Below are 23875 nucleotides of genomic sequence, written 5' to 3'. Positions count from 1 at the left end.
TGTTTAACGCTAATGAATTATGATGTACTTAAACTTCAACTTCCGAAGTGATACTTGATAAACAAATTAGATAAAGGATAGTACGTTTTATAGATTTATACGGAACTTTACATGTCCATACTTTTGTTCATCACTGTACGATTTCTTTTTTTGGTCAATTTTTGTTCATTTATTTCTTAGTTCTCATCTATAGTATTTTTTTCGTTATTTTAATACATTTGATGTTTCTTACTTCGAAATGAAGTAATAAGATATAACGAGCGTCTACCGGTTCGTTAATGAACAATAAAAATTTCCAACAGGAAAATTACTGTTTTCCTATGAACGGCAGTTTCAATTTATTCCTCGTTCTGACTTTTTCAGCCCTCTTCGCAGCCGTGGAACATGGCCATCTCGACAAAGCCAGAACGATTTTGGAGTCGACAGACGTGGATGTGAACAGGTGAGTTTCCGAATATTTTTCCGGCTTTTGATAGAATTTCATTTCGCCTCGAGTTGGAACATTTTCACGGTCCGTTTGGAAACGTTTTAATAATACATGCTTCACGTGCAATGAAGAATATACATTTCGAATGAAATTTTCACGCACAACCGGAAAAACAAAAATGTAACACTTCGAAAATGGGAAAAATGTTGGCGACATAACGCGCTGGTTCGATGACTGAGGCAAAGAACCGGCCAACGATGGCACTGCACGTGATTCTGATGTAGGTTAATTGCAACTGTTAATTAATTTCGCCGGCAGCCCCAGAAAACAAGCCAATTAACATAGGATTGGACGATGGATCCTCTGAAACAAGCACCCGATTCCTATTTCCAACGTTTATCGATTTTTTCGAGCCATTGTAGTTACCTGATAATTATTCTCTTTTCTAATTATTTATATCGTCTTAATCGTGGTTGATCATGTGGACAATTAATTAGAAGCTTTATAATCGTTATTTGGCCTGTGAATTATCTATGCAAATTAATGCTGTTATGAGCATAATTGAAGAAAATAAACACGAACGAAAATTTGTTGCTATTGAGTTGTATTATGACGAGTATTCTAGTTTAAACATTTTACATATTTTTGCATATCACGCCTGTATTTCTCAATTCTTAAATTTTCCGTAAACGGATAGAAACCAGCGTTGTTAAAAGCTGATAAAGACGAATTGGTTTAAAGTAGGTTGGTTTTAGTCCTTGCAAATGTAGATACAGAGTGTAATCTATTTTTAACGGAAATGAAATAATATGTAAAAATATATGTGAAAATATTTTGATGAATATATTTTTGTGAACATAACTAAAGAAATAGGATATAGGAAGAGATTTATTTCGTACTTCAAATATTTTGCTGATTTTCGTAGACCTATTATTATGCTCATTTTTAGATTTTCCATAAATGAAAAAGAAATTCGCCAATTAATTATATCTACTAGCAAAAGTGATGACTTTAACCTTCTCTAATGGTACACGACAAATTTTTAAGTAACACGTCCTATTAGATTTTCAGTTAAAATTGAAGACTATTATTTCGATGCAACTATAGATATTTTATTTTTCACAAATCATACCGCCAGAAGATTAACAGGGAAATTTTCATTGATTTTCACATGGCTGATCCGTTCGATTATTCGTGGAAATTATGGAACGAGAGAAATTCAGCGGAAAAATATTCAGGTCTGTTTCCCGAGACCTAACTTCTTTTCCTATCCTCGATAACAATTTACGATACAGGAAATGGATGGCCGATTCCACGTGGAAAAACGTATCCTGCCGAGAGCGAAAGATATCGTTCTCCTCGGATCGCAGTTAAGAATTTACGAGGAAAATTCGAGCTGCCCTATTTATGACCTTTTTTCCGAAAAACAAAAACCTATCTTTAGTTCTCGCTGCTCTAACGTGACGAAAGCTCGATTCGTTCAAGATAAAAAGCGCGCGTTCCTGGCCCAAATGTTGCTTTCTCGTGATAAAAATTTTTCGATCAATTCTATTGAGACATCTTTTGTTGAAATTATATTTTATATTATAAATTTATTATACTTACAAAGTACATTAATATTAGCTTCTTTTAATTTTTTTATTTACAGCTTTGCCCATCTCTCAGGATTATTAACGCCTTATATTATGCAATATAAATATAAATATATATATATTTATATTTTTTAGATTAGTTAGAAGAGCTTTGTGTCTTTTTGAGAAACTGTAAGACACGTTTCAGTGCTTCCGTCTTGTTTAGGATCGGCTTATAGTTGCCTGGAATGTTACGTTGTTTCCTTTCGTTTTGAAATTTCAAGCACCCAATTAGTAAGCGTTTTGCAGTGATTCTTTTTGTTGCAAATATTACACTTTTTCGGTCTTTCTTTTGCGATTAAGCAGAAATGGACAAAGCTTGTTCAACCTATTCTCAGTCTTTTATGAATATCGATTGATGTTTGCTGTCCAACGAATTTGCAGGTCTATTTTTGGAAAATATCATCTCGGACTAAATGGACGTCTATCGTCGTGTTTTCGTTTTTTCATGTCGAATTCCGCAGTGATTCGATTTTATTTTCCATGATCGCTTTCATATCATTGTGATATATTAGTTGTAACTTCGAATTGAACGTAATATCGGACTTGGTCTGTCGCAACCATGTTCTCAGTTTTGCAGTTTTACTTGCGAAAGTGTGCAACGTGTTACGTAACGCGAAAAAAAGGTAGAGGGTGCAGAGAAGGGAGAGAAAAGGAGGAATAAAAAGAATAATGGAATAAAGTATATATTTTTCTGAATTTATTAATATTTATTTTTATTTATATTCCGTATTTGCGACTGATATCATACAGTGGCGGATAAAAGAGAGTTTAAAATCGATACACCATGAATTTCAGTAACTTTCGTGCTAACAATTTCATATTTTCATATTTGTAACGATCATCTAGTGTATGATATACAGGGTGGTTGGTAACTGGTGATACAAGCGGAAAGGAGATGATTCTACGCGAAAAAAGAAGTCGAAAATATAGAATAAAAATTTTTCGTTTGAGGCTTTGTTTTCGAGAAAGTCGACTTTGAATTTTGGCTCGGTACGCGTGCACTTTATCACGTCTCTTTATCACGTTATAACGGATCTCACTGTAGATCGACCTGATGGATATTATCGCAGTTTAAGTTTGTTTTTTCCGGAACGGAAAATTAGCAGTACATAATGAAATAATATGAAATAATCATAAAGTTTATTATTACAAAAATTGCTAAAAATGTTGCCCATTCTGCCGACCACATACTTCAGCTCTTCTAATTAAATTTCTATGAACACTTTCTAACGTATTCGATTGTTTTAAAGTATGAAAGGCTGCAATAATCTTTTCCGTTATAACGAGACGTGATAAAGTGCACGCGTACCGAGCCAAAATTCAAAGTCGATTTTTTCGAAAACAAAGCCTCAAATGAATAATTTTTATTCTATATTTTCAACTTCTTTTTTCGCGTAGAATCACCCCCTTTCCGCTTGTACCACCAGTTACCAACCACCCTGTATATGTGTGTTCGCTATTTTCATTAAATTTTATATCCATTTTGTAAGATTATAGTGTCTGTTTATACTTCCTATTTTATAAACTTTCTTTTGTTTGCCAAATTGTATGTTTCATGAATCGAGCATTTAATACCATCAAGTAAGGTACACACCTTTACCGCACCTATCAATTATCCTTTTACATTTCATCCATAATATTCACCTGTTTTATACCAAACTCACTTCATCTATATTTTTTTGTAATTCTTTTTCTTTAATCCTCTCTTACAAACTATGTCAAGCAACGGTCTCTTACATTAAACCTACACGATGATGCTTTAACCAGACTGCGAATTTTTATGCATTTGTAGGAAATTTGAAAGTACAAAATTGCACTTTGCAAAATTGCGAGAATGCATGTAATATACAACAAACATGTAAAATATCCAAAGCACGGTATTTGTCCGTAATGCTCGGTAGGTAAAGCAGTTTCCTATCGAAATTCAACATTTTTACTTATATTCGCAAAGATACGAACGCGCATAAAAATCCGCAGTCTAACTATAACAAAGTATAACATATAAAACGAAGAAACTTGACTTTTTCTATCAAATTTTACCTTTGCACGTAAAATTCCTCGACTTGACGAACCGCTAGACACGACGAAGACAACGTGAACATCTACGACCAGTTGCTATCATAAAACACGATTCCTCGTAAAATTTTATTCGAATAAAATTCACTGGCACATCGATACACGGTTTGTTAGCCTATCGGTGGATCTCGATATAAGCAGAACAGGACAAAGTCGAGGCACGAGACAGTAAATTCCAATTTGCTCGGTGCCTTGTAGTACGTTAGCTCGCGTTAATTAGCGTTCGATGCAACGTCCGTTTGTCTAGGGCCCAGACAAACCCTTCGTACGCATTTCGACACGTTACACGGTTCCTACATTGTAATCGTATCGATCCGTAACATAAGGCTCGTTAGATATGTTGCAATCCCCGGCGATAATTAGATTTAGTCGAGTAAATGGACACCATAGACGCTGATATTCCACAGCGAGCTTGCTGTGCGCGCTAATAACTATTCATCCGATATGTAATCTACTTAAGTCGAAAGTTACTTGAATGCAACGTTCCGTTGTCATACGTAACGCGTGTTAATTGTTTTTCCGTCCTTTGTTGCACAGCGTGTCGCAGAATTGGTATAATTGCAAATTGAAATTTGATCGTAGATTTTTATGCAATTTTATGGAAATTTAATATAGCGATACTCTAGTCTACTCGGAGTCAAGTCCCTGTTATTCAAAGAACAATCCGGAGAGAACAAACAGGAGTTTGAAACTTCCTCTTTGACACGTACTTTCGCAAGAAAAATAGTCCGAACGAAAAAGGATAAAACTTTGGTGATCCCTCGAACAAACAGGTCACATTTTTACCAAATTTAGTATTTTGAATTCTACTCAGTCGACATTGATTAGACTTGAGTCATCTAAGCTTCAACATCTTATCGATATTGAACTTCGCGTAATTAGTTGTCGTTAGTCTTTGATATATTATTTGATAAAAGATCGTATTTCAATTTCGCGTAAAAAGAAAGATAGAATTACTTTCCTGGCGAGTAATAAAATTAATGGATGCGCCATTGTTGGCTGTTCTTCAAGCCTACGAAGTTTCATCCAAATTTCATTCAAATTAGAGCCTTCACGTAAGAGCCGATAATATAAAAATACTTTCGAATGTTACATTTTTGAAGGCCGGTAAATTGCTTCAAGTACTTAGAAATCGTTCATTATGAAATTTGGCAAATTGCAGAGAAAATTACTTAGCTCGATTCGAATATCCTTCTGATCTCATCTTACCACCCTGTACGTATCGATTAACCTGTTTATCGATTAGCTGTTTGTGACGAGCATACTCGTTATGAGGAAATGGCAATATTTTGTGTTATGGCGAGTACACTCGTCGTGTTTAAAAAATACTTACAATTAATGTTTAAATTGCAACTTGATAGTTGCAGTAAATTGTAGTGACAAAGTTAAAAAATAAAAGAATCGTTTCATTGCAACATAATTCTACATTACATAACAGCCACAGATACTCTACGTTTGACGAGTATACTCGTCATCGCTTGCTTTTTACGACATATTTCAGCTACACAATTCTCAAAGAGGTCGCGATAGCTAACTGGTTAAAGTAATATGAAAAATGAATCGATCGCGAAAATGATCGAACGCAACGAGTGGAATACGAAATGACAAACACGCATCGAACTTTCGATGCGTAATCGAATGATCGCGATTCGCGAGTCCACGTTTGCATTGCAATCGGTGTACATGCGTCGTAATCGTCGCTGAATGTCCATTCGCTGCCACGATAATCCGTTTATCCACTTCTTCTCTCTTTGTCCCAGTTTACTAATGGCAGTTCGCGAAAGCACGTTTATCCCGGAACGAAATTGATGCCGATTACCTCACGGAAATAGGCGTAACCGTTTATTTTCCGTTCGAACGCGGGCACATGGTATCCGTTGGAATTTTCCATGGATTTTGCGATTTATTTAATCTATGCGTGTATATATATATCGCATACATACGACTACGATCACACGATGGAAATTCGTGTATTTTTCGTATTAGACTCTTTTTGCTACTTTTTTCTTTCATTCAAAGGAAATGTCATCGATGAATCGTTAGATATGATAAATTATTTTAGCGTGATTTTTGCAATGATCTAACGTTAAACGGCAATTAATATTTTCTCAGGAGTAACGTCGGTGTGAATTGAATTCTTTCAGCGTGAACAGCGACGGCCTGTCACCCCTGGATGTTGCGGTGCTCAGCAACAATAGGCCGCTTGCAAAAATGCTGGTCGCGTTCGGCGCACAGGAGGGTAACCAGTGTAAGTACACAGGAATTCAATTGGAAATTTCGTTTGTTACGTTTATCCAGCTCTCGATCAGCGCGAAATTTCCTTTAACACCCTTTAACCTACAATCTTCAACAGCGTGGTATTCTACGAAGTATGGTTTAACGATAACATTGCCATTACTTAGTTTAATTTAATTTAATTTCAAATTGTATATCTTTTTCTTCGTTTTGTTTTATTTGGATGAATTTTACAATCAATTCTCATTGGGAATTATAAGTAAATTTTTCTGGCGTGATACTATGTCGTGTTTAATAAGTGTTTATAGTGTGTGTTTGATTCTAGTTAAATCTAATGCTTGAATCTAAAGGGTAATGTCTTTTTAGCCTGCGGATCTGATCCGACGTGTCAAGAAATTGAGTAAATAGTGGGTTTTAGTGGTTATTAACTCTTATGTTATATCTATTGCTGAATTTGGATATTTCTTCTTTGACTGGGTATCTTGAGACCGCGATGTATTGTTTCGTTGGTAACATATCAAGGTAATCTATTAACACGTTGACTGCCACGCGTGTTTTAAGAAAAATCTTCGTCAGGCCACGCGTGCAGCAGTACCAAGCGTTCTCTGCTAGGTGCTCGCATCGATATTTTAGTAATGCGAGTCGCTGAAGCGGTGGTCTCAAGAATGATCTCTCGTTTTGTTTGTTCGCAACATTAAAACCACTAGCTGTTGTTGAATATAAGGAAGGAAAGTGTGGTATAGATTATTCCGACCAAATGGTCTCTTATGCCACTACAATTAGAAAAGGAATCAAATGGTACAGAAAACTTGCCATTCAACTCCTTCTGGGAATTTCTGTTGTAAACGCTTTGACGGTTTAGAAAATTGCAACAAGGAGGAATATAAATATTAGAATATTTAGACAATTATTAGTTGCAAAATTATTAGAGTTGTCTGAAAATACAAACAATCCTCGTCTTCGACGGAGTCAGCATAATGTCGCCGTTCGGAAAAATGATTCCGGAAGAAGCATTAGACGCGCATGCAAACTATGTTATGCAAATAAAAGACGTCGAATGGACCGAACAAAGGCACGAAAGAATTTGAGGAAAACAACAACTTATTGTCCAAATTGTCCCGACCAGCCTCAGCTATGTATAGAATGCTTTAAAGTTTTACATTCTAAATAATTTTTTAATAAACCATTTTCGTATTACTTTTATAACAATTCAACAGTTTTATTATTATGGAATATCTTTCAAATACCTACGACGATCCTTCTCAAGTAGTCAAATAAACGACACCCGAATATGGATTACGCGGCCCGACCAGAAACTTTGCTGGCACCCGAATACGGGTGTCGTGGCAATCAACGTGTTAAGGATCTTAGAGTTTTCGATTGGAATCGTTGAAGAATTTCTATGTTGGAATTACTTGTTGTTCCCCATGGTTGGATTCCATAGGTCCAAACAGATTTTAATATTATGCATATAGCATTATTTTACTTTACGTGTTTAAATTGGAACGTCTGCCAAGTAGAATTTTTTTAATAAATTTTATATTTATCGTTATCTCTTTTGCTCGTCTAGTTCTATGTAAATTCTTATATCATCTGATCAATCGGTTTCTCAATTTTTGTTAATATAAGAATTTGCAAGAACGAAGATTCGACGAAGTTTAATTTATTAAACTGTCGCGTCACTTGGCTACAAAAGTATATAATATTTACTATGTGTTAATATCGTTCAAGTTTTATTTCATTTGGCTATCATTAGACTATGAAAATTTTTTACTTGAACGTTTTATCGTGAAATTGTATTACTCGAAACTGTTTCAGGTTCCAGCAAAGGAGAATCGAAAAGGGGAATCTGTAATTTAGTAATAAATTTCATAATATAATTATCTCTTCTTGTAACACAAGTTTTGCTCGGTTATGAGAAAAAGAGAGAAAGTTTTTGATCTTTAAAGGCCATCACACGCTGAAGTTTTTCTCTTAGGTTTTCCATCTAATATTTCTTACCAGTATCATCTAGTAATAGTAAAACATTTAATTCCACTTCTTAATTTTTAATCTAAAAAAGATGTAGCGAGACGAACTCTCTGGCTCGTGATAGCCTTTAAGGGTTGGGAACTTCTCCTCTCATAGTTGATGATAGCTTCTCGCATGATAGCCTTTAAGGATTAAAAACTTCTCCTCTCATAACCGAGCGGTACTGCTGTTATACGCGAGATAGGAATTATAAACTTCATAAATAAAGGACTTAGAAATTTTCTTCGTCGATTCTTTCGTCCATGGGGGAAAGATCGGGGCAGAGGGTAAAAATGTGCAGAAAATGAGAAACTTGGCAAAGATTCTTCAAAAATTTACAGGGTTTGCGGAGCCATTTGTTTTGTTGAATCAAATCGATGTTCTTTCGTTTCTTTCGCGAAAAACCTCCATACACACGGTTTCGGTGTGGAAAAGCAGGTAAATTGAAGGCCTCTCGATAGGTCGCCTCTGTTTCGGGAAACAATACGCTTGCAAATTTCTCGTTTGTACGGTCAGAGTAAAAAAAAAACGTACAGAGAAGTTTGACGAATGGCAGGAAACCCTAAAATCTTTTTATTTTCCACCCTCGAGATAATTTGTTGGTAGCTTCAGTTGGTTCACGGCTACAAGGAACACGATCCGAAAAATATATAGATCAATGTGAAAGTTAACTCGTGTACGTGGCGAACGACCAAATTCAAAAAGATTGCACGATGGATTCATAGTGACCTAAAAGTTGGAGAGGAATTACAGAGAGGAAAAAAAACGTAGCGATTTTTAGTGATGAAAAAAAAGGGAGGGGGAGGAATAGCCGAACAGGATAGAATTCCTATTAGTATTGCGCAGTCTGTAATAAAAATGCAGTAGAGCTTTATTGCGTTTCGACCGCGATGGAACAAAAAAATATAACGAGAATTCTAGGCTTGTGAAAAGGAGCGAAGAAACTTTCCACCGAGCCTTTCTCCTCATCTGCCAATTTACAAGTGTAATCGCAAGCGTAGAATCTCGCTCCGCTGATAATTAAACTCTACAACCTTTCCTCTTTTCTTTCGCGTTTCGACGAAAATTAATGCGATATCGTCCTTACGATACCGCTTTTCCATTTTAATCTAATCTTCCAGGATAATGTCTGAAATACTCGTACAATCGGTTACTATCTGATCGTCTATCGTAGATTGTCTAAAGCGTAAATATCATGGCAAAGATGTTACTTTCAATAATATGTTTGGTATTCAATTTTGTATGAATTGTAAAAATGATAGATAACGCCTCAATAGACCTGTCAAAAGGAAGAGACAAAAATACGCCTCGTTTCAAGTTCTCTATTAATTGAATTGAAACATATGTACAACATAGAAGCGATACAATTATTTATTGTTAGTCGTGTGAAAAGGCAGAGGCGACGAGATGCAAGATAAAATTTCAATTAAAATTTGAAACATTGCAACAGATATATTAGCTTCGACAATATCTCTGGTTTCAAATATTTTATTAATTAAATTGAAACATGTGTTGAAAAAGATTGATGAAGTACTCTTTATTAGTGTTATTGAAAAGAGGAGATAAAAGGATGATTAAAATAATTTCAACAACACGTTTGGTATTCAATTTTGTATGAATTGTGAAAATAATAGATACATTTCGTTAGACCTGTTAAAGGGAAGGGACAAAAAGATACCAATTAAATTATGAAATATTGCAACAAACGCGTTGGCTGCAAAAATATGTCTGCTTTCAAATTTTCTATTAATTAAACTGAAACATACGTTCAAAGAAATAATATAATTCATTAGACGTGAGAAAAGCAAGAGGTGACACGATACAAAATAAAATTTCAATCAAAGTGAACTACAACAGTGTCTTTGATTTGAAATTTTCTGTTAATTAAATTGAAACATATTTTCAAAGAAATAATACCATTTATTAGACACATTAAAAGAAAGAGCCGCCAAGATACAAGATAAAATTTCAATTAAAATTGAAAATATCGTAACAAATATATTGGCTTGAGCAACATTTCTGGTCTCGATATACATACACGTGTTAAAGTATGCGTACATCGAATTTTCTACGTGTTCCCGTGTTCGTTTACTCTTTGTTATTCCTTAATTTCTAACGTAATTCACTCTCGCCAAAGTTAATATTCACCGATTAAAGTTTCAATTGAAACGGTTAAGCGAATCCGATGTATTTATGCAAGACGAGTAATCTTCCTTACGAGAGTGAAATTACTTTTATAATGGAATTCCATCGCTTTACGCCACGTTTTACACGTTCTACAATGTAATACTCGTTTGTTTACTTCGGAGATTTTAATGATGTAACGCTGTTACCAACCTGATTTATGCTGGCATTAAAGTCTCTTGAATTAAAATCTCCACTTTTCTCGGACGAGTCTGTTTTATTTAAAAGTGAAAGCTTGATTTAATCTTCAAGGAAAAAAATCAAGATTTTTTTTTATTATATAATGTAAAATGTCGTCTTGGTTTCTGCCCAACAGTTTTATTAATTCAGCTACGATTCTTTACACCAATTTCTCCTATCTTCTACTCTTAAAAACGAAAAATTTGCCTTTGGTCTTTCTCGAACACTTATCAATCGAAATCTACGCTTTAGAAAACACTTTCGAATACACTTGACCTCTTGGCCTTTTCTCAAAAGATTTGTATTAATCGAAATGTGTAAATAATGCTTTGGAAAATTTTCTGCGAGTGCACTTAATCCCTTACAAAAATGAGGAACTTGTCATGGTTTTTCCCCAAATTTCTAAACTTGAATTTAATTCGTTCGGAACATTTCTTTCAATTATTCCTTCGCATTTCGTCATTTAGAAACTAGAGACTCCTGGTTCTTTTATCTTGATCCTCGTCTCGTTAGCTTAGATCAAATTTTGTAGAGAATTCTTTTTGAACAGAAATAGCCATACTGTAACAAGCTCAGTTTATGAATGAAGGGAAATAAAAATTATTTCGTCATCGATATCTTAATCTCTCGTTACTGTCAGAAACCACATGGAAAGTTGTAAAATGAGCCGATCAGAGATAAAGTCCTTCGACAGAAAGTGAAAATCGATATCCGATGTGGACACAATTGTGGCCAAACGATCGCGACGTAACCGTCTGTCCCGGATGCAAACCACCGCAGATTTTACATTCATAAACACCGGGTACGAGTTGAATCGGCTCAATTAGCCGGATGATTTTTGCACTATTCTCCGCTCACAAACCACGTTGATTCGTGCAATTGACTCCATTACGCGTTTCCTCGATAGTCCACTCTTGAATTTCGTCTACCAACTTTTTTATTTCTCCTTCTTTTTTCTTTCTACGGAGAGTTAAATTGTTTCCTAACAAAATCCATTCGTAACGTTTGAAAAATTAGCTTTCTCTGCCAGAAATTTTTTATTTTTCTCTTATGGCTCTCATTCTGCTTCGTAATTTACGAAATTGTGAGTTCGTGAGTTTCGAAGATGCAAATAAGGAATTTTTATATTCACTCTTTTTTTAGGATATCATCAGTTGATGTAAGCATAATGGGATGGATGATTATGTAAAGAAATCTTACAGAGTTTTAGTATCATACGAGAGATTCTCCTGGTTCTGGTTTTGTAAAATTGTCTCTCATAAATTATAAAAGTCTTGGTTCTCTTCTGAACTTCGATTTAATTCTCCAGAGACGTTTCTACGGGAATACTTAAACTCTCAAAAATTGAAAACTTATCTTCCATTTCTCGGCAATTTTCTTTCGTCTTTCTTCAACTTCTTTTGATATTGAACTTTTACAAGGAATCTTTTTGATCCTGTTTGCGTAGTCAAATCTCCAGAGTCCCTGGGCAGTCACTTGGCTTCGTTGCTGTTGGAGGCTGAGCACAGAGTTCAAGAACTCGGCGGCAGTACTTCCGGCAGCGGTGGGACTACCCTCCTGGAACCACCAAGCAGTCATAGATCAAGTTTTTCGTCGCAGCACAACAATCTCACGGGATGCGGCGGTAGCGCGGAGGACAAGCAACTCGCTTTGTGGGAAAGAAGAGCTAGAGCGCTTAGAAAAATGTTACTTGGATTCGATCAAGCGAGTAAGTCAATCACAAGTATCATTTTGATGATATGATAGTAGTAATTAGATCACGGATGTTTATGCGATTTTATATTTTTTTTAGTAAAAATTTCCTGTACTTGTTAAATATTCTAAAAATTACTCTACTTTAGATATTTTAGATACTTTTGTAAATTGTACACAATTAAACTTTCCAAAAATGCATAAACATTAGCAGCTAATACGAGAATAGAAAATTTTTAAATAAAATTGACAATACTAATCTATTTCAGGACCACCAGACATGCCATTTTTGGTCGCAGTGGACGTCACAGGAACCAATTCTGTAACAGTGAGGTTTCAAGAGCCAGATTCCCATGATTCTCCAATTTGCACGAAATTTAAAGTCCAGTGGAGTATCAAAGAAGATTTCTCGGTGATCTGTGGTGAGAGAGAAGTGCTAGATATGAAACAAAGGGAATGCAGGATTGACGATCTGATTCAGGGACAGAAGTATTATTTTCGAGCAGCTGCTGGCAATTTGAAGGGCTACAGCAGGTTCAGGAATTCGACTCCCGCCCACGTGACACCCAGCAGTACGATCATTTTTTTTTATTTCTTTTCTATAGAATGCATTGCGAATTAAGAGCGTATGCAGAAGGCTATTTTTGTTAATTTCTTGACCTTTATGCCACTTGGCTGAAAAATAGTATCTCAGTATAAAATAATTAGAATTAATCTAATAGATTCGAAGATATAAATCTTAGTATAAGTTTCTTATAAGAAACGAATATGTTTAATTGTTATGTTAGTTTAATAGATATTAGTCTGCATAAATAATGTTCAATATTGATATTTTTTAAATGTTCAAGAAAGAAAAGAATATATATATTTATTCTGCAAATGTTGAATTTTTAAACTGTCCTTCTATAAAAGGTAGGACATGTAACTTGTCGCTTGTCTTTTACATATAAAACATCGAGTAACACAGCTGGAAAGTACAGAACGAAATCGATCTCGAATCTGATCCACATTTAGCTCGCGCCTAGATTTCGCTCGATTGCATTCGAATCGAGTTAAATTTAGAATTTGCATTGCACACGTACCGGTCGTTTAGTTTATCGGAGTTTTTAAAACTCGAAGTGAAGACGCGTAACTATTGTTCCAGGCTGGAGAGACATCGATGGCAGAGTGCCAAGGTTTGCCGGCCGATTGGAGCAGCTGAATACTTTATTCACGGATATCAAGCGCCCAGAGTACACTCAAGAAACGCCGGCCGTGCAGAGGCGTAATCACAAGAAGAAGACAACGATAAAACAGCTCTTCTCGGCTACCAGCAAGTTTCAGAAGAATCTAAGACGCGGCGTTTTTCTCGCCTGTTTACTCTATCACGAGGATAAAATATTGGTAACGAACGAGGATTTCTTGCCTGTGATCGAAGTCGACGAGACTTACCCTAGCTGTATTTACAACGACTTCCATTGGCTGATGAAAGTGGGCTGCACTTGGGACGATGTTAAAATTCTCCGTCAAAATATGGAGAAAAGTCACAGCAGTTCAACGAATCACTTCAGGATAAAGCTTTTACAGGCTGCTGCACAAATGCAGGTTTGTTTCCTATTATATAAAATTATTAAACATTTGTTAAAGATGAAAATGAATTACAGATTGATGAGTAATTTTTGGTCATTGGTTCTTATAGGCAGCGCTGTGTATACAAGACATTGGTCAGCTGTACCATAAACCTATTAGAGACGTTCAAGGCACCCTGGTTTTCTCCACAGTGAATTACGTAAAATCTCCGAAGTTGATCTCAGTGTTGAATAGCAGATGGTTGCCACTCAGCAAAGTCACGAAGAAAGTCATTATTCACGAAGATAGTAACGTAGCGGATATTTTAATAGCCAGTATACAGGAACAGATGACTTACCACCAAGTTAGCAGTATCAAGCTATCAAAAGGGCTTTATCTTGGTTATCTGAAGATGCAGAGTAGCGTCGATCTTATACAAGTCGTGGTACCCGCAAAATCACCTAATGTTTTGCCTCATTGTAAGATCCGTGACAACCCACATGTCTCTGCGTAAGTATTGAATTGATGAAAATAGTACCTTCATACATATCATTGCGGATTTATTAATCATTGTTATTTATATATTTCCATAGCGAGGAGTGGGATTATCTGAAAAGGATAACTCGCATTCACGCATCAGACGCTTCGGTCAAGGACTGTGAAGAGAAAGAAAACGTGACAAACGAGGCCCAAGGTACAGAACAGCAGAAATTGTTCGTCGATCTGGTCGCTGCTACAGCAAGGCGATTGTTCAATTACATGGAAATCAGTCCTGAAGACTCTTTGCTCCATCGACTTTACGACGCCGAAGTTATCGATCTGACTCACGATGTGTCCTTTCTGATCGCTGTGCCTCCTGCAGAAACCGCCTGTTGCGTGCCTGGAACAAGAGAAATCCTTCTTCAACGCGGTGATCTTCTCTCGTTGCCCATCCAAGTATTCGAGATGGTTCACTTAAACACCTATCAGAAGGATGTGATCAACAGATATTCAAGACTAAGTTGCATTCTTGAACTCGACACGGCGCAAGCTCAGTACAACCACAGAGAAGCCTTCAGTTCTCTGGAGTTAAGCGTGGCGAAGGATAAATTGGCCAGGCTGCAAGATCTACAGACTCAAGTAAACACCGTGTGGAAAGGAGCCAGGTGGCTCATAGACGTGATCACGTTCGCTAGAGATCGCGGTTCTTCGCAGCAGACCGTAAGTTGAACTGACCAATCCTGTGATCTGTGTAAAATTCTTTAAAATCCAAGTATATCGCATTAGACAACTCTATAATTCATAACTACAGGGTTCGTCACAAACAGTTGGAATTTCAATGAAGCACCTGCTCAGTCTCGACCGAAACAGAAGCAACAGCAACAGCCTAAAGAGAAGTTTGCTCCAATTACCGCCACGCGATCCGAAGCTGGTGAAATCTAGTCCAGGTCGAGGCAGCTGGCCAGGACCTAACATGTCCAATTCTTCCTCAAATCTGCTCACAACGGAGTTCAGTAAAAGCGAACAACAATTGCCCAGTGGCCAGTATATTCGCAAGGGCAGCAACACTTCAAATGTGTCGGCTGGCTCAGAACCTGCAAAGTCTACGGTACCCATGAGCAGCCCCAGCAATCTAAGCAACGCGACCAGCGCTGGCAGCAACAATCATCTGGTACCATTACAGAACACCAGGTTACCGCCTTCCAAATCCGAGGACACTCTGATCCTAACGAAATACAAACACAGTCCCAGAAATAGGTCAGCTACGATCACATCCGCGTCGGCCAGCACCAGTCCTTTACTCAGCATAAAACCTATGATCTATGGTGGCTCGCTCCTAAGCGTGTCAACAGCCATGACAAACACGACGAGTCTGTTAAGTGTCAGCAACACCAATTCCGACAGTTTACATTCGCTAAGTAGCGACGAGTATTCGACGCCTAACTCGAGTGTCTGCATAAAGAGTGGACATACGAAGAGCAAACCGACCAAGCCCACTGCTAGCGTCGCGGCCACGGCCACTGGTTCCTTGGAGAGTCAACTGGAAGAGGAGAAAGACGAAGCAACGTTAATGCCTGCTCCTTTGCCGGGCATTCTTCAGGTAATATTTGTCAAGTTCCAAGTATCAATTTTTCAAGTAGAAATTAGAATTTACATGGAGGAAGAGTCAATATATAATGAAATAACAGGATTGGGATCCTGTGTAATTAAATATTGTGACAGAAATCACCACGGAAGATTATTCTTTTCTGAAAAGAATCGTGTTCGTCTTATTGCTAGTTACAACATGATCGTTGCTTCATTCTCAAGATTCACGGGGGATTACAATTACGAACAACGATCGTAATAATCTTGGGAGCAGCTAGTACAATTTGTCACGGTTGTTTCCCATTAGCCAAGGAAATTATTCCTTGCGCAAGCTTCCTTAAAGTAACACTTATTCCAATTCTAAACCGCAAAAGCTTATTATTACCTATTGGGAAACTACTCATTGAGTTTAAATAATATTTTTCCTTGTAGGGAACACAAGTCTAACCTGATTGTAGTTAAAAACAGCTCACTTGGTCTTCTAGTGCAGACCGATGTAGCAGACATATGAGTAAGCCGTCACACACCGCTAAGTTTCAGTGCTTGTCTCGCTCAGATGCGCTTTCCAGATTACGCTTTTCGTGTATTATCGATCTAGCAGAGCATGAAATTTCGTCCGAGCTTTCAACTTAACGTAACACGATTGTTTCCATGTTAATCTAGGTATAATTTTTCTAACGATAAATAAAAATCTTTGATCTGAATGCGTGCTGCATATCTCTTTATCTATGTCAATTTAAATCGTTACTACCATTAGGTAAGCAATCTTTTTCTTCTTTTTTTTTTTTCTCTCTCCTTAAAATGTTTTGAACACTAACGTTTACTTAATTTACTATTCGTCGTTAACAACAGCCAGATGCATCGAGCAACGTGCTGTCACTGCGCTGCCACCTAAATGTCACTGCATATGCTGATTTTACAGCAGACAATTTGTATCTGTACAGTCTATAAATTACCTAACGGCATCGTCTGACCATAGACCCGGTATTTTTGCAGGTTTACGCGGCCTACGAAACCGGCCTGGCTTCCGGAACCAGCCTCAAGTTACACGTTACTCCGAGGACCACGGCCAGAGAAGTTGTGAATCTAGTTGTGAAGCAGCTGAACATGGCGGTAGTGTTAAAGGGTCAAGAAGGGCCCATTTACACGGCCGACGAGCTGCCGAATTTTTGCTTGGTGGCTGTGATCGGTGCCAGAGAGCGTTGCTTGAGAGATGACTTCAAGTTGTTGCAGCTTCAGAATCCTTGGAAAAAGGGCAGGTTATACGTGAGGCAGAAACAAGACGTCCTTGCAGCCCTTGAGCACAGCAGCAAGCACACCGCGTATTTATAGCATAAGTAACGAAAGGGAAAATGACAGAAACAGATTGTGATTAGATAGAAAGTACGTCGAGAAAGGGAAAAATATAATTCCTGTCGCGATTCACGATGTCTACCAATGTAAGAAACGCTGCGTCTCATTAATAATTGGCGATAGAAGCCAAAGATCATTTAGTATAATGCGTTCTGTGTCTCGTAGTAATTCGAAATTAAATAGACGTTATAGACATTTTTCTGTTTCTCCACTGTATTTTTCTTGTTCGTTTTAATACAAAATAAGTGACGTAGATTTCCAGTCGCCTCACGAGACGCAGAATGCATTAAGTTGTACATAAAATAAACGCTTGGCTACACGAGAAATTTTCAATTGTATCTCTCGAGGCTCTAACTAAATTACACGTAATTAAGTAGGGAAGTGAAAGGGAAGAACGACGATCGTCTGAAAGGATGAGAATTTAAAATTGCGTTTAGGCGAACCGGAGTACATTCCAAACGAGTTTTCGATCCGACTGCTGTAATTTTGCGCTGATGGACTAGATAGCGTTCCAAGGGAATGGATAATACTCAAGGTATATTATACTGTTATATTTTAGGTACCGATCTCAGTGTTTTACTCGATATACACGCGTCACCGGTTATAAACGAGTCACATGCTTAAGAAATCTCATTGTTGTCCCAATTGTATTCGACGTGTCCAAGCTACGCGCAAGATACATCTTTTCTTATTCTTATTCCCAACTTTGTTTATCTTCCAAAAGATTACCAAATTTCGATAAGAAATCTTGGACACGTAGAATGAACTGAGAGCACGAACTTTTCGAGATAGAAGTTTTATATTTATATTTTTAAATCCACCTAATCACCCAAGGATTTATTTCAGCAAGTAGTTCTGCTTGACTGAGCCTTTGTCACCAGGTTCAGGAGAAATACGATCCTCGAAACGATTTCTTCTCTATGAATCGGTTTCTTCGATCTGTTAACATTGCATTGTTTTACTACGAAGTGATTTCTAGCGATTAATTTTTTCCTCTTTGCAATTAACGAGAACAATGAAAGCGCCCTGAACATTCAAAGAGAATCAGTCACTCAAAGTTCTTGGAAAATTGCGACTAGAGCAGATTACTATTATGCATTAAAATATAGTAGAAGAAACGTGATCCAGATAAAAGAGGCTTATAGACTGTTGCGTAGAAATAAAAGAAAGAGTATTACTATGGCTATTAAGATTTTTATTCTCGTCAAGACCGCGGTTATTTTATTACATTATAATTGTGTTCGCTGTTTTTCGTATTCTTCAAACTTATTTTCCGTTTTAGAGTATTTCCTGTTTGTAGAATTTTTACATCATCGAACGAGCATTGTACGTCGTTTGCTTCTTTATTGCTACTTCGTCGGAGAAGAAGAGCGTGTCGAGATCGATTTCGAGCTGTTGACGATCTTGTTAGAATTCCAGGCACTCGAGGACTTCCTAATAAGCGACCTAGACGACGCGTTGGTGATAAATATGGTGCAGAGTGGAAAATGTAAAAAATACACCCTAATCATACGATACCGCTGTCCGACACTTCGTGTAGTATACAATGTTTTAAGATTCTAAGACGATACGTCTTCTTAAATTTCTGTCAATGATTGAATTTTAAAACTGCGACTTGAGTATTCTACAAGAAATGTTATAAATCTCTCAATTTTCGTTATATGATAATTAGTGTAAGGAAAGTTGACATCGCTATTCGAGATCCGTCCTTTATCTTTCGTAAACGAGACTTGAAAATTCGATTCGCTTCGGGTTCAAACAATAAAACAGTGGTATCGTGCGTCGAGGGGCCACCTAAGTTTAAACGAAAATATACAATGCAGATATTTTTTTATCGAGAAAATAAAAGAATGGTAGGGAATTGGAGGAAGAGATGAAAAAGAGATTTTTACTATATTTTGCCAGAATGCGTACTCGTTCGACGAGGGACGCGAACGGTACGCATTTCGAACGGAAATACGGAAATCTGTCTGTGTGTCGATATCAACAGATGTGACTAACCAAGAGGAAGAGATGCGTGATGAAGAATGGCAATAGGCGAAGAATGGTGGGAAAAAGATCTTAACAAAACGCTAGAAAATTTATTAGCTCTACCTGAGTATTTATCGATGTTGAGTGTAAAATAATCATTAGCAGTTAAGTGTTACTGTGGGAGGAAAACGAATTTTAAGACTCGAGAAGCCCTGGTTTTCCTCTCAGACAGCAGTTCCAAATGAAAAAAAAACAAAGAAATAAAAAAAAAAACGCAAGATGAAAGAACTACTTGTAAATATTCAAAGAAATCTATGTATGTATAAAATATAAATGAAAATTATCGAAGAAATTGAAGTCGATTATTTTTCACCAAATCGGGCCTTTATTTTAGAGCAGCTATTTCAACTACAGAAACCTGGACAGCAACGTTTTAAAATCCACAAAATAGAACACTAAAAGAAGTCGATCGAAATTATGGCCCAGCTCGAAATAATTTTGGAAATAGGTCGAGTAAATCGTATTTACGTTTCTTTTGGCCTTGGTAAAATTCATTCGATTACGTTAGAGCTCGTATATTTTATTTCATTAGCCAAGAGCGAGTCGTAACTCTCGAGGTGAGGCAAAATGAACCCGGACCCTCACGACCGACAGTCCCGCTGACCCACTTCCGTCTTGTTTCTCGTCTCATCTTGCTCTGCCACCTACTCCTTATTTATCCCCCACCTGGTGTAATTGTGCACTCTGGTCTTCCGGCTAGTTCCCAAGAGATCTGTGGTAATGAAAAACTGCCAGGGCATCGCCGCCGAGGAACGGTGCCCCCTCATAGGTCAGGCAACTTATTCACAACAGCCGGCATCGATATCCTGGCATTTTAATAACTGTCAGTGCCGTGACTACGATAAATTTGCATACAGATGTAACGAAGGTAATTCAGAAAATTATCAACGAATATCGGGACTTGGATATTCAAACACTAAATGCACACATGCTTTAACACGACCGCTGTACAAACACAAACTAGCATCTCCGTTATTGAACTGCTGTCAATTAAAACTTGCCAGAGTCAGATATTTTGATATCTGCGATCCGTTTGCAGATATAACACTCTTGTATTGCAAGATCGATTGAAGAGAGACAGAAGTCTGAAAGATGAACGTCGCAATGATTAATCACAGTCGCAATCCAATTGCACGATAGACAGCGACTACTAGGTGACTGAAATCACAGGGGAAGATGGTAAACGGTCCGGCTCCGATTTAGATGAAACTTTCTATGCTCGAAGAACACCCAAAAATATTGTAGGCACGTATTTGTTTCGCTCAGACCTTCGTCCTAATCTTCGCTCAAACTTCCATCAAAATCTTTGTCCTAAGCTTGAGACGTGGCTTGGGCGAAGGTTTGGGTATAGGTTTTGGTACAAGTTTGGACCGTGACTTGAGTGGAGATTAGGATGGAGCTTTGGTTGACAGAAATTCTTATGTACAATGTTCGGCTGCTCGTCAGACCTACAAAGTTCCATCCGAATGGGAACCGGACCGTTCACGACCTGTCCTCAGTACCGTATGCACGCTCTACCGGAGTTCACTGTTGGAGTTCGCATAATCGCATCAACAATACCGCGTTATTCGCTCCGAGTCAATGCCTTTATTCACTATGTTCCTCGCGTCATGGCGATCAACAAACATCTTCAAAAGACTCATCAAATATTTTGGGACAATTTTTTGAAACATCAAGGTGAATCTCATTCTGGAATAATGGACACTTTAATCGTCATAAGTATAGTAAATAACAATTTTTAAGAGTATCAAACTTTCAAGGTTTACTGAAAACTCAGCAAGCATAGTTCATTGATTCGATTGAATAACGATCGTGGAAGAAATGTGAGCTGGAAATATTGGAATAAAATAGCGAAGGAGTAGGGTAAATGTTAAAAGGGTGTAAAATTTGCAAGTTACGTCGCTGCAATGCCCGTAAATTTGCTTTTGTGGGTGCATATACAGTTAATAGTCATTGTCAGCAGGACAGAACCGCACGAGGAGATTGGTTGACCCGCAGTCCGGATTCGCCCTCGGCTGACCCCGTTGTTAACTGACCCACTGACGATATTGATAGCGGGATACCACGGTGCTCGGTTAGCATCGGTCTCTCGCGTTCGTTCTTCGCGTTACTCTATCCCTGAAACGGCCTGAAAAAATGTCTGTTAATTTCCATCCGCCTCCAAAGCCAACTAAAGTCGTTCCACAAATTATACATTATAGTTCGACTAATTGTACATTATATATCTGTCTGCGTATAATGCAATCGTTCGAAATTGTCAATTCACGAGTCAGATGCTCGTAGAAAGCAACTTTAAGAATAGGAAATTCCTATACAATTTTCAACGTGGTTTAATAATTATATATTCGAATCGAAGCATAATTATAATTATCTGTAGTTATTTGGATTATTCGAATATTTGATATGTTTAAATGGAAAATGAAATATGAACGAGCCGCGGGAATATTACACGCCTCGCTTGGAAAGCACAGACTTTTTCGGAATATCCGATAACCCGTTTAAAACGCCAACTGATACGGAACAATCCTCACCCTTCCACCGTGAAATTTGTTTTCGATGAAACCGCGCGTCCGATACGGTAGGAAAGTTGGCAAATGCAGCCCAGTTTCCTAACAATCTCGCATCGCCTCTAATAACGACATCAGGATGCCGTAAACGCGATCCTCCTTGACGAAAATGCAGCGCTCGGCGCATCTGTGATCTCTGTGTTCGCACGTCTTTCGATCGATGGATTACGACACGCCGCATTGTGCTTAGAAGTGCTCCCGAGGCTGTCACGAGAACCAGATTGCCGTAATAATTTGATTGATATTCGCTCTCCTTCGCAGAAAACGCTCGAGAAGATGGAGATAGAGCAGCCAGTCTGTGGGTTGGCTCGGCTTCTTGCGCAGCGTGGAACACCGAAAGCCGAGGAAATGCGAATACGTGGCAGGAGCAAGACAATGTTCGAAGTTAGGAGATTCAGGAATTTTGGGAAATGAAATTTATGAAAAGTTATTTGGATAACGATAACGATAATGTGCGAGATTTGGCCTGACAGAGATAGGAAATTTCTGACACTAAAAATCAGAACGTTTTAGCGTCAAGGAGGAAAAGGTTTATTATTAGTTTAGAAAGAGAGAAGAAATAGTCTTCTTATTTGTAAAAAGAGTTCAGTCGTGATTAAATCAGGGCAGTTTAAAAATGGTGCAAACTGAAGATTCTTGAGACTTGAAATACCATAAAATTATAGATGTTAGAAAGTAAATTAATTACGATTAGTTAATGGAGATTAGCATTGCATTCTTTTGTTTATTAGAAAATAGTCCATCGAGACGCCTGTTTTAATTGATTTAATGGATTTAATTTTCGTTTCAACGCGCTGTCCATCGCTTCAGTTGCTTGCCTGAGTAATTTTATCGAAGCGCGCGAAAACTAAAACTGCGCCAGTTGTATCGATATCACTGAAATAATTGAATCTACGCATTATACACGACGATAGCTCTGCCTTTCTACGTTACTCGATCGAAGCTAACAGAAGCTAAAATTCGACAATTAGTAGAATCGCGAAAAGAGAGACTGGATCGACGCACCATATGCGTCAGTAGCAACGAATACGTTAAAGTCAAAAGATCAAGAAGGCGGGGGAGAAAATTTTGGAAAAAAGGTGTCGTGGATGTTAGGATGCGACGAGGTATAATACCACAGACGACGTTAATAAGAAACAGTAGGTCAACTTGCGTAGAACGAGGCTAGAAGCTCCTGGCAAATCCGGTGTCAATGAGATCGATTCACCCGGCATCGTCGCTCCAGTTATTGACAGGGAACTGGACCGTCTAGTTCTTTCTCGACGACGCTTCTTGCATCCACTGCAACAACGTGGACTATGAACAGAGGATGTGTAACAATTCGTTCTGGAAAGGATATCCAGTTGCCTGGATCTCGAAGCCGGGTTACACTTCGCCGAACACTTCAGATTTTTTGTTACCAGCTAAGGAGTGGTGCTTGGAACACTTACATTTTTAACGTGTTTTTTGTACTTCCGTAACTAACCGATGATTTAACTTCTTACGGCTAAAAGAATCCCCGATAGTTTGTACCAATATGTTGGATCGAAGTATATATTTCGATTCGAAGAACGTAATTTATTGTACGTAAGTCATTGCACATAGATTACGTAGTTATATACGTATTCTATCGAAGGCCATTTCAGCCTCTCGGAAGACAAATTCATTAACTTTACTCTGTCAATTTTTTCGCTTCATCGCACAGCTATGTGATTAATATTCGATTCTCAAGGAAGAAGGAAATTTATTTCATTTTATCTATAGTAATGTCCTCGTCTTTTGGCTTAGGATGGCTTCCGGCCTCATGTCATAAATGCGTAATATTTCGTCTAATATTCTAAGAAAGAACTATATACAAACCAAACAATCGTTTTTACAAAACAAGTATGTTT

The 23875-nt window shown here is 37.6% G+C and overlaps 1 protein-coding gene across 15 annotated transcripts in view; it reads left to right on the top strand.

Moving 5' to 3' along the window:
* Window positions 1–19729, top strand: part of LOC126923460 (uncharacterized) — a 193333-nt gene extending 173604 nt beyond the window's left edge. For 14 of the 15 annotated variants that reach the window (XM_050736929.1, XM_050736928.1, XM_050736932.1 and 11 more), the window contains 9 exons: window positions 364–442; window positions 6282–6385; window positions 12194–12454; window positions 12708–13010; window positions 13583–14022; window positions 14117–14496; window positions 14580–15186; window positions 15278–16066; window positions 17050–19729. In XM_050736929.1, the coding sequence (XP_050592886.1) occupies window positions 364–442; window positions 6282–6385; window positions 12194–12454; window positions 12708–13010; window positions 13583–14022; window positions 14117–14496; window positions 14580–15186; window positions 15278–16066; window positions 17050–17385 (3299 nt within the window). In that variant the 3' untranslated portion in view covers window positions 17386–19729. Of the gene's footprint in view, window positions 1–363; window positions 443–6281; window positions 6386–12193; window positions 12455–12707; window positions 13011–13582; window positions 14023–14116; window positions 14497–14579; window positions 15187–15277; window positions 16067–16485; window positions 16565–17049 lie in introns of all 15 variants that reach the window. The other variant, XR_007713172.1, reaches the window with a different exon arrangement.
* The last annotated feature ends 4146 nt before the right edge of the window (window positions 19730–23875 follow it).

This window comes from Bombus affinis, chromosome 13, assembly GCF_024516045.1.
Source record: "Bombus affinis isolate iyBomAffi1 chromosome 13, iyBomAffi1.2, whole genome shotgun sequence".
Taxonomy (NCBI): domain Eukaryota; kingdom Metazoa; phylum Arthropoda; class Insecta; order Hymenoptera; family Apidae; genus Bombus; species Bombus affinis.
This window is presented reverse-complemented; position numbering and strand designations above follow the sequence as displayed.